The 18,030-nt window shown below is 39.8% G+C and overlaps 1 protein-coding gene across 1 annotated transcript in view; it reads right to left on the bottom strand.

Annotated features, from left to right (window-relative positions):
• GMNN (geminin DNA replication inhibitor) overlaps positions 1–16,935 on the bottom strand; it is a 19,682-nt gene extending 2,747 nt beyond the window's left edge. Inside the window, exons 1-5 of the mRNA XM_042464424.1 lie at positions 16,905–16,935; positions 15,398–15,518; positions 10,809–10,884; positions 4,096–4,191; positions 2,239–2,374 (exon numbers count right to left, since the gene is read on the bottom strand). Coding sequence (XP_042320358.1) covers positions 2,239–2,374; positions 4,096–4,191; positions 10,809–10,884; positions 15,398–15,518; positions 16,905–16,935 — 460 coding nt within the window. The remainder of the gene's footprint in view (positions 1–2,238; positions 2,375–4,095; positions 4,192–10,808; positions 10,885–15,397; positions 15,519–16,904) is intronic.
• Positions 16,936–18,030: the final 1,095 nt, after the last annotated feature.

Raw genomic sequence — 18,030 nt, 5'->3', positions numbered from 1 at the left:
TTATAGCCCGCCCAATCATAAGGAATCCAGGCGGGTTACAACAGTAAAAATAAAGAAAATAAAATACAATAAATAAATAAAATACAATAAAATTAAAGAGAGCAAAGTGAGTACATTCACAGTTAGGCCTGATGGAAGTTGGGCCTCTCTTTTTCACTCCCTCTCAGGTCTGATGATGATGTCATGGAGGGAGGGCTCTTCTTCTTGAGGCAAGGATTTTATTTTAATTAATTTTAATTTAATTCTTCTCATTAAATTTAAGAGAAGAATTGGTGGACAGAGTGACATAAGTCACAGTAAATGGGGAGTAGAACTAGGTAGGGAAGGCCTGCCGGAAGAGATCCGTCTTAAGAGCCTTCTTAAAGGCTGTAAGAGTAGAAATGTCACGGATCTCCTTCGGCAGGTCATTCCATAGCTTCGGAGCTGCGATGGAAAAGGCCCTCTGGGTGACTGAACTTAGCCTAGGTTTTATTGGCTGAAGTAGATTCTTCCCCGAGGACCTTAGAGTGCGGGACGGACAGTATGGAAGTAGGCGATCTCTTAAGTATTCTGGACCCAAGCCATGTAGGGCTTTGAAGGTAATCACCAACACCTTGTACCTTGCCCGGAAACTAATTGGCAGCCAGTGAAGGGATTTCAAAACCGGTGTTATGTGATCGGTACGACGAGTACCTGTAATTAACCTGGCTGCCATATTTTGTACAAGTTGAAGTTTCTGAACTTGGCACAAGGGTAGCCCCATGTACAGCGCATTACAGAAGTCCAATCGAGAGGTGACCAGCGCATGTACAACTGTTTCAAGGTCTCCCTGCTCCAGGAAGGGGCGCAGCTGGCGTATCAGCCGAAGCTGATAACAAGTGCTCCTGACTGTCGCATCTATCTGAGCTGTCAGGTGAAGCGACGAGTCAAGGAGCACCCCTAAGCTGCGGACAGAGTCTTTCAGGGGAAGTGTGACCCCAAGCATACTACTAACCTGGAAGAAATAGTAGTGTCAAATTCTTGGCTAACTGCAAGGCTGATAGTAAGACACTAACAGTCTTCTGGGCTCAGGGACAAAGGTGTTTGACACCTAGATTTGCGTTTAAACACCCTCCTTGTTTGAGACTTATGCATACCCCAATGATTTACAGTCCCACTAGACTGCGATACCTCCAAAACCAAAGTGACTAACTGAATTACAAATTCAGTTCTGCAATGGATATTTTAATGACCTACTTATTACCGAAAAGATATTGTCTGACTTTTTTTTAGTGTGCACCACTTTATGCCTATTTACCAAAGCCCATCTGTCATTTTGTAGTACAATTCAGAAAAAGTTGAGGTTAGATACATGCCATTTCTTTTTACTATATTTATTTTTCTTAATTCAGTTACCAGATAAATCTCTTGATATTAGTTAATAACTTGCTGTCATGCCTGACAACTATTATACCATGCTGGGTAAAACAACATACACCAGTAGTACAAAATCTGTGTTAGCCTAAAAGGAGGTAGGTAGCCAACAGGCCTTTTAAAAAATAAATGAATTCTTAGCCATCTTTCTGGACTGCAGTCTTGAGGCAAAAAAAAAAAAAAGCCTAATTCTATCCTCACAGCCTTGTCAGAGAGAGAAGGGAGCCAAGCTAGGAGGGAAAGTATCTCTCCTTCACTCACTGTTAAGCACACACACACACATGCTAACAGCTATAGCTATGTGCAAGAATGTATGCGTACAGCCATATGGATGCCTACTGACTCCTGATAATCACTGGAAAGAGATTTCAGTGAGATAGCAATGGACAAGAAAAAGGAAAAAGTAGATCTTCTGTGTGGTGCTCATCACTTTCCCTGATTTCTCCTAGATCCCATCTACATATATTTCCTTTATATTCCCTAGGCAATGTGTTCAACATGGTTATTGTAAAGGGAAATCAATCACATTACAAAAAGATAAAGCTATCAGTAGCTACTAGTCATGATGTCTGTGTTACTCTACAGATTCTGAAGTAGCACACCTCTAAATACTAGTTTCAAGGAGAGAAGGCAAATGCCTTTGAACACTATTGGGGCTATTCAGAGCCAGCTGCTTGGCTACAGTGGGAGCTGGTGCATTGGCCTTGTACATATTACAGTTCAATGAACAGAACTTCTTACAGTTCAATTTTTACAGTATCAGTTTTTATCTTTAACCATCTCCTAGTACTTTGATGTTCCTCATGAAAAGATGAGTAGCGATTTTTTAAAAAAGATGCAACATACCTTTTGTTGTAAGATCAGAAGCCTGGAGATCTCTACTTGTGTTTGTGTATTCCTTTTCAACAACGGATTCAGGTTTGGAAGTCTTTGAGATTGTCTGATCACTCCAAAGTTTCCTCTTGATTGATGGTTTGGCCTGCTGTACGTATGAAAAGCAAAACTCTCTGAAGCACAGTATTTGATAAAGCATTCTTCTGTTTGCTGAACAAACCTTAAAACTGAAAGCCTACTTTTCCTTTTATAATACCATTATGGACTAAAGAGACTGAAACTGGATCTTTCAACAGAACATTTAGATTCACTAATCTGTCTACTGCACAAACTAACAATGTAACTACAGTGGATCCTTGTTATACGCTGGGGTTTGGTTCCAAGATCCCCCGTGTATAACAAAATCCGTGTATGCTCAAGTCTCATTAAGTATAATGACATAGCAAAATGGTGTCCCTAATAAAAAATGGAACATCAAGGTAAATTTATACTTTTTTGGAACATTTTCAAACCGTGTATGCTTAAATCCGTGTATAAAAAATCCGTTTATAAGAAGGGCCGACTGTATATATTTAGCAGTTAACAGACTAAATGCATGATTATCATTTGCTATTTGATGTTCTTTTTGTTGACTGTTTTATTGAACCATTTCCTGTATTGCTATGTATTTTATATGTATTATCCTATTATTTCTTAGATTGTACGCCATAGGCAGGCTTACTCTTATATATTTATTGTTTTATGTACAGCGCTGTGCAAATCTACAGCGCTATATAAAATAATAATAATAATAGCAGCAATTTTAAATATCAATGCACTTCAAGACTCATCTGACTCATCATCAAAATAAAACAGCTGTCTCGGGAAACTGATGCCCTACACCACTATTACTTCTGAATCCCTTCTCTATGGATAAGATCAGATGACACAAGTAGTTCTTCATGGATAAATGCAGGAAAAGTGGGGAGTGAGCAAAGCATGCCTTGGATTTGGTGGAATCTAAGCCCTCAGTCTTAACTGAAGTGCAGGCAGATGGCAGAGTAACATGCATTACATGTGTTGCATCAGAAATACAGTGCTCCCTCGGGTTACGAAATTAATTCGTTCCGCCGCCGCTTTCGTAACCCGAAAAGCATTCGCAAGCCGAAATGCCATAGGCGCTAATGGGGAAAAGCCGCGATTTGGTGTGAAATAGCGCCGAAAAGCACCAAAAAATTTTTCGTAACCCGAAATAACCTTCGTAACCCGGAACAGTTTTTTTAGTGGATTTTTTTCATATCCCAGAAATTTCGTAACCCGCGCATTTCGTATCCCGAGGTACCACTGTAATGGATTCCGTTAAAGTAATTTTGGGGCATATTCAGGTGCACTATGCACCTTGACTTAGGAAGCTGTATTAACTATGAGGCTCTGCCATATATCTTGGGCTGACCATTATTAGTTCACTTGGGCCTGAACAGAGGCCAAAATAAAGCTGCTTCGGGTCACTTTAGAGACACGCTGTTTAAATGACACACCTTAAAACTGGAGCGTGGCTTTGGCACAGCTACTGGACTCTTAGGACACATGCATCATTTAAACAGCATTCCTCCAAAGTGACTCGAAGCAGCTTTATTTTGGCCTGTCTGTTCGGGCCCTTAGTCTGCATCTATACTTTAGGAATAATGCAGTTTGACACAACTTTGACTGCCACGGCTCAATGGTATGGAATTATGGTGCCACAACAAACTACAATTCCGAGAATTCCATAGCACTTAGCCATGACAGTCAAAGTGGTGTCAAACAGCATTATTTCTGAAGTGTGGATGCAGCCCCAGTCACAGTTAGAGAACCAGAAAACAAAAGCTGTGTTCCAGCAGCAATACATACCTCATTTGATCGGCCAACAAGACAACCTGTAATGGATGGCTGTATCATCTTCAGAGTCTGTCTCTGTGATGTGCAGTTGGTATTACTTCTAGAAGCCTGCTTTGGAAACAATATATTCAGTGAAGCGCTTCACATTTTCAAAACAGTATGTGTTAGTGTTTAAGAGCTATATACATTTCAGTCTACATAATTAATGATAGCACAAAACTATTATGGTTGGTCAGGACTATTTCTAAAGTTTCAATCCATAAGGATACAAGTTCAATACCAGTCAAGGGGCTCAAGCTCAACTCAGGCTTGCATCCTTCCAAGATTGCTAAAATGAGTACCCTGATTGTTGGGGACAATTACCTTACACTTTGTAAACCGCTTAGGTAGTGCTTAAGTGCTCTGATAAGCAGTATAGAAATGCACAGCACACCCTCAGCTTACACAGGGGATCCGTTCCAGACCCCCTGTGTAAGCTGAATTCCACGCATGCTCAAGCCCCATTGGAATGAATGGCGGCTCGTGCATGCAGCAATGCATGTGGGCCATGGGTGCACACCCCATGCATTCCAATGGGACGTGCCACCCCTTTCGCCCCGTGGTTTGAGCGTATGTTCAAATCTGCGTATAGCATGCCCGCGTATGACATGGACGCACTGTACTTGCTATTGCTCTCAAGAACAGGAGTTACAATGTTGTTTAAATTCTTTAGACAAAGATCTTCTTTGCCTTTATGCCTGAGTCAAAGCTAAGTGCCTTGAAAAGCCACAGACCTGTTTAGAATTAATTTGATCCTTCATCACTTCCAATTTCCCAGGTTTACTGATGATCATTTTTGCTCAGCAACCAGATCCAATAAGATCTACTGGTTTAAACTCAAAGTCTTAAATCATTAGCAAGGGTCTGTTGTCCAAAATGGAGAAGGGTTTGAGAATGAGATTACTGGAAGAACTCAAGAGCATTCTACACTTAAATGGAAAAAGTAGAAGGTTTCACAAAGTGCATGCCGCTTTTGATTTGAGGCAGATGTCTAGCTCCTTTGTTTGGGATATAACATACTGATCCAGCCAGAGTATTGTTGGGGGAAAACAGAACATCGATCACTTTCCTTGTCATATGTAAATACCTATTTCCTGAATTAGTTCCTTTAAAAAAAAAAGGTTACACTGCCACCATGAGATGGCAAACAATGGTAGATAATCCAAGAGGGATAACAGGAACATAATGCCATACTAGCGTGAGAAAGTTAGCAATTCACACTGCACTTCACATGACAAGAGCTCACCTTTCCCACGGTAGTTTCTCCTGGCAATTAACTTACTGTTGAACTAAAGGACAAGTGCCAGCTACTGTGGGAACCAGCACTACACTATACTTCAGACTGTTTACTGCTCTGAATCTGTCAGAAATACTCAGCGGCTCTCACTTGCTTGGATTAACCTACTACTTTTAATATTTTATGTTTAACTAAATAGTGCTTATTGGAAGATCAAAATTATACAATAAGTACAAATTTTAACAGTGAGAACCTTGATGTTTTGGGGAGAGAAGAGAGTGACAAGACCAACAATAGAAAGGATGCTGGCTTCATCCCTTTTTTATCTCTATACTATTTAAAATCCCTCTTCATTTTCTTTTATTCATACTGAGTAGCATTGCTCACTGGCAAGAGTCCACAAATTTTCTTGCCATGGTCACCGTGGTGAATATTTCTCCCTGTTTGGAAAGTGTGAACCCAAAGGCAACAGAATAAATCTCTATGCCCTCCCTGGGTCCAAAGACAGCCCCACACATCTTTGAGGAAGAAAAAGGCATGCTAATGAGCAAATTATGGCTAGCTTCCCAGCCAGACAGGTTTCACAGATCCCAATTCAATAGCTTGGGGGCAAACTGTCCTTGTCCCTTCCTCATCTCTGCTTTCTTCCCAGTGGCATTCTCTAATTCTTTGATCTCAAGGGCGGAGCACTATTAGAAAGTGCATGTTGTCCAGATTCGTAGGATGGAAACAGTAGTGGGGAGGGATAGATCAAAAGGTGCCAAGGATATGTTACCTGCAGCCCCAAACCACTTCTCTCTCCCTAGCTCTGAAACCTAGTGATTATTCTCAGAAACATGGTGCTTGGGTGCAATAGCTTTTTGTTGGCAGAAGGCTGCAGCATCAATAAGTAGGCTTGGGTGGCTGTACATCTACCAACACCAAGAAGTATCCCACACTTCTAAGGAGAGAGTCTAAAATTGAAGACAGGGGCTCAGATGAAACGTGATTAAAGAATACAAGATATGGAAACTGATTTTACTGATTTTATCATCAGGGATGATAATTTCTACTTCTACTTAGACCATATAGAAAAGCAAAGTATGAAGAGCATCTTGGTTATAGGAGGTGTGTAAGAGAGAAGACTAACCCACAGGAAATAAGAATGATTACAGCTCTTTCAATATTTCATCTAGTTCAAAGATGCTCCAAAAGGCTGGGAAACCTCTAGTTGAGTCTATAAAGCTAGATGAAAACCTTCCTAATCACTAGAAGTCCTCCAACCTCTAACCAGGTAAATCATCTCCTTATTCTTATTTAATATAAGCACTTCTAAGAACAACAGAAGACAATAGGTCATTTCACTTCTCTGACACTGATGTGTATATGGACATGTGCCATAGTGTAGTGGATTCTACAATAAACCTGCAGATGTTATTATCATAATGCCTTCATTATGTATTAGAATGGCTGAGATAATAAGCTGGCCATTGCCTTTGTGAGTCATGATTCAAAACAAGTGGAAAGTTTCTTTGAAGACATTACTGCAGTTGCTATGGGGATATAAACCCTTTTGGTTTTACTACCTAGCTGTCTTTATCCCTCTGATTTTGGCTAGTTTTCATTCCCTCAGTATGTTAATGATACTAAGTTTTCAAGGCCTTACTTTCTAGGACCATTCATTAAGACAGACACAGTACATTCACCACCTGCCAGGTATGCTTTGATTGTGTATTCCCGCATAGCAGGGAATTGTACTTGATGACCCTTGAGGTCTCTTCCAGCTCTATGATTCCTCTCTGGTAGATTTGTAAGAGATGCTCCTGTAGAACAGATATTGAACCAAAATACCTGTGCAGCTGTCATACAGCAAGACAGCAAAAGCTGGCTCACTACTGCCCCAAGACAGGACTAAATTGAATGGACTTAAGCAGAGCTTGGAAGTAATGGGTTAAAAATAATGCAATAAACTGTTACTAGTTGACTTGGGGTAGTATAAGATAAGTTGAAAAGTCACATTTCAAAGCAATAGAGTAAGAGTGTAGTTACCTTAATTCAGTGCTTCTCAATTATTTTCTGTCATGCCCCCCTAGGAAGAAGAAAACATTTCGCGCCCCCCGCATGACTGTAAATAGTATCATTTGTCTATAAAATTGTTATAAGTACACCTCTGCATAACAGAGCCTCGCGCCCCCCTTTACGGAGCCTCGTGCCCCCCCTGGGGGGGGCCCGCCCCACTATTTGAGAAAGGCTGCCTTAATTGCATAAGGTACAAACCATTTCTAAAGTTAGTTGTAAGAGCTGATATAGCATATTCATTTTCAAAGGAATTATTCAAGTTTTATGTCTTTCTCTTACCAATGCTAATGGATTTTCTCAAAAAGTAACAGAAAGTGATAGGAATATAACAAGAAAATACAATGCATTTTAAAACCTGTGATAGAATGCATTATTTTCAAAAGTAACTTTCCAAACGTTGGGTTTGAATTATAGAAAGGTAGAATTTGGCTGAATACGTGGGGGAAAACAAAGGCATAAATAAGCCAATTAACCTCTGTGTTTAGTATACATGCACACATTTGCCCTCACTGGAGGTCTTTAATGAGACTCAATAGCCAATTGATGGGAAAGTTCTAGCTCTGGAATTTCTACATTTCTGCCTGCTACAAATGTGTTCCTTGTCTTGTGCCAGTTCCATGGGACATAGCCCATGAACATGGGAAACAGAGAATATGCTGCATCACCTCTATTGTCACAGGGTAGACAATATAAATTTTGCAACCAGCACTTCAGTCTAGGAATTGGCTTTGCCCATGTGGCATCCTTCCCAAAGTAGATCAAGCTTCTGAGATATTCTTGCAGCAAGTGCTTGGATTTGCATGCAGCTTTGTTTGCCCCTTGCTTTCCACCACACAAGGCTAAAATGTAGCAAAATGTAGCCTCTGGCTATATCATCTGCTGGTCAGTGAACATGCAATAGCAAGTGGCATGGTCAACCAGTGCCACAATGAGTCAGAGGGATCCAAACCAATACCCAAACAAGTTCCCCCTCATCTTACTAATTCCTTTCTTTCTTTTTTTTTTACACCCTCACAGAATAACAGCTAGGGGAGCCGTCCACTAGCTTGTATCAGCTGCACCAGGGAAAGGAATGTTTAGATATTTTCTCTGAGCCATTTCTTTCCCTAGTGAGACTAAGGCCCCATTCATACTAGCAAATAACCTGGTGTGGAAACTGATTTATTTCCATAAATTTGCCACAATCAAATCTCTCAGTGGCATTTTATCCTGTTCACACTTGGGAGTGGTATAAAATGCCATGGAGAGATTCAATCCTGGAAGGGGGGCAGGGGAAGAGCAGAAAAAACATTCCTAAAGATTCTATATGGGGTGGTATGGGAGGAGGTAAATGAAGAGGGGATAACACTCTTGTAACCATACCAGGTGATGCTGACTTGTTGAGGGGGAGTCACTGGCCCAGGGAGGGTCCAGTAGTGGGGCAGTGGTGTGGGTGGGTGGTATTCCCACTCCACCTTTACTTTACTCGTGTTGCAGCTGAGTCAGACTCCTCTTGCTTTGCACCCCACAGAGAAGGCAGGTGTGTATGAGGGTCTTTCTTCTTTCCTTCGCCCAGCCCTGCCCAGCCCTCCACTCTTGCCTTCTCCGGCTTCCCTCCCATCTGCTAAGCAGGCGAGTTTGAAAGCTCCACCGCTTTTCTGAGGTGTGGCCCGAGCTGTTTATAGCCCCAGGAGAGGAAGGTGGAAGAAGAGTGTGGACCCACCCCACTTCAGCACTCAGCAGGAGAGGAAGGGCTGGGAGGAACTCCCAAAGGTCATTCAGTCTGACCACCTCTGGCAGATGAGAAGGTAGACCAACAGCAGGTGCTGGGAGGGGAGAGAAAGAGAAGGGAGGAAGAGAAAGGCAGATGTAGTGGCGGGGGCAGAGGAAGGGGAGGAAGAGAGGAAGAGAAAAAGAGAAGTAGGGCAGATGTCGCAGCGGGCAGAAGAGGAAGAGGAGGTAGGAAGAAGAGAGAGGAGAGGAAGGAGAAGGAGGAGAAGAGCGGAGGCAGCAGGATGTTCCAAATGGGATCGAGTGAGTTCCCGTTGGCGGTTTCCACAAAAAACCCGGTTCTTTTGAAAAGAACTGCAAATATCCCAGTTTCTGAAAAATCTGGGTTGAGGGGGATTTGTGCCAGGGCCACCCCAATTTGGGTTACAAAAACCCAATGCAAGTGTGAACGACCCACTTTTAAACCAGTTTGCAAAATGGTTTATAAAGTAGTGTGAATGCAATCCGAAAATGTTTTTGTTAAATATGGTTATGGATGGTAAACTTGAAAATATGCATGGAAAACTGCTGTTTTATATGATTTCAGCGGCTAGATTGGTGTATGCCTCATGTTGGAAAGGGACAGGGCAACCCTCATGGAAGGACTGGATTATGAAACTGTTGGATTTTATGGAACTGAAGAAACTCACTTGTTATATGAATAACCTTGACTGGGAAAAAACAAAAAAAGTATGGTATCCCTTTATGCTGTTTATTAAAAATGAAGGCTTATCTTCTAACTTTATATTGTAGGTATGAATTTTGGCTTAACATATCTGTAAGGATAAGAGATTAGGCACAGAAGTAAAGACATAAGTATAATATAAGAGTATTGAGCATGTTTTAAACGTGCATGGAATAATTCTATATGTATAAATTTGAATGTATTAAGGACTCTAGCTTGGCATAATCGTGTCCCATCTCTCTCTTGGAAGTCTTATTTAATCTTGTACAGTGGTACCCCGGGATACGAAATACCCACGTTACGAAATTTCCGGGATACGAAAAAATCCCATAGGAAATAACTGTTCCGGGTTACGAAGGTTATTTCGGGTTACGAAGAAAATTTTGGTGCTTTTCGGCGCTATTTCACACAAAATCGCGGCTTTTCCCCATTAGTGCCTATGGGTTTTCGGCTTGCGAAGGCTTTTCGGGTTACGAAAGCGGCGGCGGAACGAATTAATTTCGTAACCCGAGGTACCACTGTATTATCTCCAGATTAACACACTGTTTATTGTTTACAATTAATACATTTATTCAGGATGAATTGTTTTATATGATCTTTACTTTATGTGTTCCTATTTGTATCTTTATTTGTTTTTAAATTTCAATAAAGAATAATAATAATGAAAAAAAATAAAATAAAGTAGTGTGAATGACTCCTAAGCCAAGTTCAGACTGCTGTCTGGCCCATGGAAAAGGAGCACAAATATTTCATGAGATCAAATCTTCTGTGTAATACAATAAGAGTTAATTAAATTTAGGCCTCCTAGATATCACTTCCATTAGCAACAGCCAACCAAGGGATGGCATTCTAATATCTTATAGGAAAGAAGTAAAATTGAAGTCTTATAATTGTATATAAAAATGACATTTGCAGTTATACTTTGACAAGAAATTTAAAATTACTCAGATCTGTTACCTTTGTAGTAGTGGGCTCCTGAGCATCCAATTTCTGCTTCGCCCTGGAATTCATTTGTGTGTTTTTAGGTTGAATCCTACAATGACAAAGAGTTCAAGAAACATGTTCAAACAGCCAGAATTATTCTGTGTAGACACAAAAGAGATCCTGACAACTAACAGAGTAGGACTTTGTGCTTTCCTCCCATCTTCCTGAGAGGTTTCTCATTTTAAAAATGCTTGAAAGCATGAAGAGCTTCCAAAGTCTTATAGTATTATTATAGTATACTAACATTAATTTTCATGAACAAAAGCCATTTTCCTTTTGCCCTAGCTTTAACATTTTGCTGTTAACACTATTAAGACACAGTGTTGAGTAGTGGTTTGAGTGTTGCACTAGGACTCCAGGAGGGCTCAAATATTTGCTCAGCCATGGAATAGGGCAAGTCATATTCTCTCAGCCTAAGAGGAATACAATGGAAAACCTCCTCTTAATAAATCTTGCCAAGAAAACCCTAGGACAGGATCACCAGAAGTCAGAGTTGCCTTGAAGTCATAGAATAATAATTAACCCATTTGACTAAGAGGATTGGTAATTCCAAACTCACAAGCAAAATTGGCAATATGCAAAACAGAGCATGTGTAGCTACCATAGAATAAATTTATGCTCTTTTTTTTAATTTTATTATTAAAACATATATACAATAATGACATACAAAACAAAACAAAAGACAAATGTACATACAATTATAAACATACACCATTACATACATACTTACATTCAATACAATATACATTCTCCTATCTCCTTCTTCATTTCACGAATCTATATTCCTAATTCTTAACTATTCTTCCTTTATCCTACTAATATTTTCTCTTTCCTTATCCTACTTTAATCCTTCTATCTTTAACTATCTCTTCCTTCCTTCTTTCTTTATCTTATCTATCTACATACTCTTTATCTATCTACATCCTCGTACCTTCTTCACTTACTATACCATCTATTTGTTTTATTTTCTACTCTTCTTCATCTCTATTCTTCCATATCTCTCATCCTTTCCTAACAACAATACAATCTTCTCTACATTCATACCTACATCTAGCGACTTCCTTCTACCTTCTTTAATCTTCCACAAAAACATTGACTTTCTATTAATAAATGCTTACATCCCTGGATCCCTTTTCCTCATTAGTTAAATTTATATCTTATTGTAGTTATTACCTCACGAGCCTGTGTTCCTTAGTCTTTAAATGATATCACCGCTGTCCCTCCCCACTGTCTCTCTAAAAATTCAATCACCTTTTTCCACTCTTCTCTTTCATGTTCATTTGTCTTATTTCTTAGTGCTTGTGTCAAATTATCCATTGTTATGGCTTCATAAATTTTTATTATCCATTCTTCTAGACTTGGACATTTGTCACTTTTCCATTTTTGTGCATAGCAAATTCAAGCTAATGATATTAGATAATACAGAACCTTCTTATCTGTTCCTTTTATATCATTATTAAAAATACCCAATAAATAAACCTCTGGTCTCAGTTGTATTTTTTTCTCCATAATAATCTCAATTTGATTGTTTATCATCTTCCAATAATTTTTTGCTTCTTTACATACCCACCAGCAGTGGTAAAAAGTTCCAATCTCTTTTTTGCATTTCCAACACAAATTATTATTTAACTTATAAATTTTTGCAATTTTTGCTGGTGTCATATACCAATGATAGAAGAGTTTATAAAAATTTTCTCTTATATTTTGGGAAACTGTGAGATCGTAATTATTTCTCCATGTTTTCTCCCATTGTTGGAACTCAATTGGATGCCCTATTTCTCTTGCCCATTTTATCATATCTTCTTTTACCACTTCCTGTTCCATCTCATAAGTTATTAATATTTTGTAAATTTTTCCAATTAGTCTCACATTATCTTCCAATAATAATTTCCCTAAGTCTGTAATTCCTTGGAGTTTTGTTACCCCTTGTTCTTTAAGATCTTGTTTGTATCTTACCAACATCTTGTTATATGTGAACCAATCAATTTTCCATCCTTCATCATTTAGTTTTTCTCTGGATTTTAATTTCAAATTGTCCCCGATTTTTTCTAATATGTCTCTATATCTATACCATTTAGTCTCAGCAATCATTTCTTTCCTGTAAAAGGCTTCTTGAGGTGATACCCATCCTTCTATTCCCTGCATCATCCTTTCTTTATACTGTATTAGAATAAATTTATGCTCTTAAAGCTAGAGGCTTGCTCACTTCATGTTGTGATAACTCATTTGACCTAAGAAAACAACAGCCTGCCAGTCCCTGACTTTTACATGTAAGCAGACAGCAATTTTCTAAACTAAATTTTGCATGCACTTCTGCAGAACATTTTAACTCATCTTTTGAACTGATCAGATGTGTATACTTAAGCTAAGAGTATCAGAACCATTTCATCAGTCTATCCTGTTTTCATCACTGTGTCCATTTCTCCAGAAAGTATGTATAAGTATGGCCACAGAGCTATATACAACAACATGATCTAAACATTCCAGGATTAATATAAAAATCCTGACTATTTACAAATGGTAACCATTTGTAGTAAAGAGCCTCCATAATCTTTAATACTTTGAAAATGTTATGGCTTTACAGGAAACTGAGGCCCTCTCTGCAATTGTCAGATTAGTGAGGATTATTCTTTCCACTGTTATTGCAGTTACTACCCACGGTTTCATGTAGGTGCGACAAAGACCATCTGTTAGGTATACACTGATGCTGAACTGCATAGCTAAGGGCCTGAACAGACAGACCAAAATAAAGCTGCTTTGGGTCACTTTGGAGGTTTGCTCTTTAAATGATGCATGGATCCTAAGAGGCCGGAAGCTGCACAAAAGCCACGCTCCAGTCCTAAGGATTGGTGCAGCTTCTGGACTCTTAAGATGCGTATGTCATTTAAACAGCATACCTCCAAAGTGACCCGAGGCAGCTTTATTTTGGCCTGTCTGTTTGGGCCCTAAATTATAATTAATCCCAAAACAGAGTAGAGAATGCCTGAATCGTAACAAGAAATACCTAATCTTCAAAAAGCAATATTGGTTACATATCCTTAATGCCATTTCAGAGATTGCCAACTCTAACCTGACATCTCAGTGTGATGTGGGCCCAAATTTAAATGGAATAATAAGGGCTACCCCTGCAGTCTGATTACTTACAGGGGTTTTTTAGGTGGTAAAAGAAGATCTATCTTTGCATTGTTTTGATTATTCTGTATAATTCCCGGGACCTTATTGCATTCCAGGTTGTTTTAACAGCTGCGGCTGCCTCCTGTTGCATTCTGGGACTTGTAGTTTAGGAAGGGGGGTTTAGAAGATTCAGCCAGAGAACTCTTAAGCCTCATTGAACTACAAACCCAAAAATGCAACAGGAGAGAGTCAGAGCAGTTAAAGCGACCTAGCCCCGTTTTAAGAGTGTAATGCGATAGGGTCTCTAGTTGTCTTACTCAAGCAGCAGGACTGTTCACTTGTCCCTCCATATTCGCTAGGGTTAGGGGCACAAGGCCCCTGTGAATATGGGGAAACTGCAAATAACAAAAACACAATGTTTTTACCTGAGAGGACACCTCTCTAGGAATCTCTAGGTCCTCCAGTGAAACTCTGTGGCCAACGTCCGACAGACACTGAGCATAGAACTGCCCTGGAGGAGCTGCAAATGCCTAGTAGAGTCTTCTCTCTAGGAATCTCCAGGTCTTTCAGTGCAACTTTTAGTTCAGGTTGACCACAGAGATGCACCGGAGGACCTAGATATTCCTAGAGAGAACATATTAACCAAATCCTTGAATTATCAAATCTGCTAATATCAAATCTGCAAATGCAAAGGGATGAGCGTATCTTGTTGATACTACTGCTGTTATGGGGCCTGAACAGCTGCAAAACACACCGACAGTGCACCTTCTGGGTAATGAACTGCCCAATAAGTAAAGGCCTAGATATGGCAACTGATGCTGCTTGGATTCAGAGGACATTAACCTTTGAACTTTTGTAGCGAGCTCTTGTTTTATTACGAATATGTACACTATTCACTATTTTGTTGCAAGCACATAAACAGTGAGTACATGCGCTATTGGGAACATGCAGAGAAGTGAAAGGCGGGATTTTTTAAAAAGCAGGAAACCATATCATGGTTTTAAACCATGTTTTGTTGTTGGTTTACTAATTTTTATTGAGTTTTCATACATTAAAAAGTACAAAACAGAAGGGAAAAAACAGAAGGAGAAGAACAAAGGAAACAATAGGAGAAAAACAAACAAACATGTGAGCCTATATATTTACAATGATACATTAATTACAAATCTAACCATGTACCTTGATATTCTGGTATCTAATCAATTACTAAGAGCCATGGCAGTTGAAGTGCACCCGTGCTGGAGAAATAACCCGGTTTGGCACCGCTTTAACTCTTTGTCTGGCTCAAGGCTATGGAATTCTGGGAGTTGGAATTTGTTGTGGGCCCAACTCCCAGAATTCCATAGCCCTAAGCCAAGACGCAGTTAAAGCGGTGCCAAACCGGGTTATTTCTCCAGGGTGGGTGTAGCCTCGGTCATCTAGGGCCTTCCTCAGGAAATTGGACTCACCCAATAGAGCAGAACCGGCCTTTTCCCTCCAGAGGCCACGCGCCGCTCCAACTGAAGAACACAACAACCGCACCTTTCCCCGCGCGGGCTCGCTTAAACCGCCCAGGCTTTCGCGCGCAGCCTTAAATACCTCTCCGCGTCGGTGGGCGTGGCTTCTGACGTCACAATGAGGTCTCCGCCACTAAGGATCCGCCGCTGCCTCCTCGCGCGCTAGCCAATGATAATATCGCGAGGTTGGGAAAAACCTGAAGCCCAAATGACATCGCTTCCGCCAGGCTCTTCTCAGTTACGTCACAGTCGGGTGGGAGGGGCCTGGGTTCCAAGGCTTGGAGGTTAAAGACTAGAGAGGGCTGCTACAGCCTCACTGCTGAAATAATAACAATCCGCTTTAACTGCCAGGGCTCAATGCTATGGAATCCTGGGATTTGTAGTTTGTTGTGGGGTCAGAGCTCTCTGACAGAGAAGGCTAAATAATGTTTGCAGTTTGGGAATAGTTATAAGGCTGATGGGATTAGTTCAAGATGCAGTATTGTTATTATTATGTTTATGTTTATTTGACAACATTTTAATTGCCTTAGCTCAAGATAGGGAATCCTGGTAACTGTAGTTCTGAGAGACATTTAGAGAGGTCCAAAACACACCGCAGGAATAATCCGATCTGAGGCCTTTTTAACTGCCTTGATTCAGTGCTAGGGAATCCTGGGAATTGTAGTTTATTGTGGCACCAGAGCTCTCTGATAAAGAAAGCTAAATGTCTCACAACACTACACTTCCCAGAATTCCCTAGCCAGGGCAGCTAAAGCAGTCTCAAACTGGATTATTTCTGCAGTGTGTTTTATAATGAGAGATAACTGCTAAAAAGACTCGGGAGAAATACATAGCGGAGACTGCTGTTTCCTGTAATGGGGATAATTTGATCTGAAAGGGCCCAACTGTGAATCTTAACATATTCATGTTATCCAACTTATCCACAATTGTTAATGTTAAACTTTTGCAATTTGGTATAATCTGCTGTATACTGTTTTTATGGAAGTTTTATGTGTATTACTTTGATTTTTGCAATGGCCATTGGCCAAAAGCAATAAAGAGAGAGAAACTCTAATCCTTTTGTGGTCTATGGGCCTGTACAGCCAGGCCAAAATAAAGAAGTCACTTCGGGTCACTTTGAGGTATGCTATTTAAATGACGCATGCATCCTAAAAGATTGAAATATCCGCACCAAAGCCATGTTCCAATCCTAAGGACTGGAGCGCAGCTTCGGGCCTCTTAAGATGTTTGTGTCATTTAAACAGCATTCCTCCAAAGTGACCCAAAGCTGTTTTATTTTGGCCTGTCTGTTTGGGCCCTATGTTACCTTTTAATTACTTTTACAGATTTAGGGTACACCTCTGGTCTTAGCCATTTCCTTCTCTATGCAATGTCAATTGTTCATTTTTTTTCTTTCATCCCTTCCTGGTTTTGAATGTTTTGGCCAGATGTTCATAATAATGGAGCCACTCTTTCTTACCTGATGGAAAAACCTTCCTGTTGTTCACCATTATGATTCAATTAGTTCTCCTTAAATTTCTTCCATTTGGAGGGATTTGTAAAGAATCCCACATTTGAAATCTGAAAGAACTTTCCCTCAAGTCATTGAGATGCACTCATTTGTGAAAACTTCAGATGCAATTGATGCCAAAAATCCAACGGAAACCCTTCAAGTTACATCACTTTATTTCAGCCCAGTGAATACAAGGGTCTCAAGTATACATAAAAACAAGTTGTGACATTTGTACTGATTGAAACATTTTGCCAATCTCAATATTTCTTTTCTCTGATTCTGAACATAAGAATGGGTTTCAGTTTGTCTGTTCCAAAACAAATTAATATCCTTGGTGTTGTGATTGTTTGCACTTCAGTAGACACTTGAGCAAACAGTGAGGCTTCCTATCAAGTTCAGCCAATTTGTTTCAAAGGTTTGCTGCACAAAAGAATATGACGCAGCAAAGAAAATGACATCTTGTGTTTCCCTCCCAAGAACACAAGAGTAATAGATGGCTTCAATCCTCCTGGAATAATACAAGTGCCACCTTGCTCTTAACTTTTGTGCTGTAATAATATTATTTTGCACCTTCAGTGTTGAGTATTTTGTGCACTTCGGGTGCCATGTTAACAATGCCATTTAAATTAGTTTCAGATCCATGTTGTAAAAAGTGAAAAAGTCAAATATGCATATGCGTGTGTATATACGTGCATGTAAATAATTCTGCAAGGCACTGTAAATAAGCAAAGAAGTTCATTTATTCTTATATCTGTATCACCATGTTAACCAAAATGTTCTTGTCCAGTTCAAGTCCTGACCTATGAGAAACAACAAAAGCAATTTGAAAGGGATACATGTTGGATTAAACTCCCAGAATCATATAGCCAACACAGATATTTAGCCATTTTGGCTGGGCAATTTTGATCATTATAGTCCAAGGAAGAACCCTCTCTAAGGAGTTTATCACACAAAGGAGATTAGGAGGTTATCACATGAATATCCCAGAAAAATTGTGTAATTATGTGTAACGATTTTACACGATGTCGCACAAAGCCCACCATTAAAGTGGTCACAGAGAAGCATTAGTGCACATCTTTTTACTTTGGGGATT

This window comes from Sceloporus undulatus, chromosome 4 (assembly GCF_019175285.1).
Source record: "Sceloporus undulatus isolate JIND9_A2432 ecotype Alabama chromosome 4, SceUnd_v1.1, whole genome shotgun sequence".
Classification (NCBI taxonomy): Eukaryota; Metazoa; Chordata; class Lepidosauria; order Squamata; family Phrynosomatidae; genus Sceloporus; species Sceloporus undulatus.
Note: the sequence above shows the minus strand (reverse complement) of the source record. Positions and strands in the feature narration are given on the sequence as shown.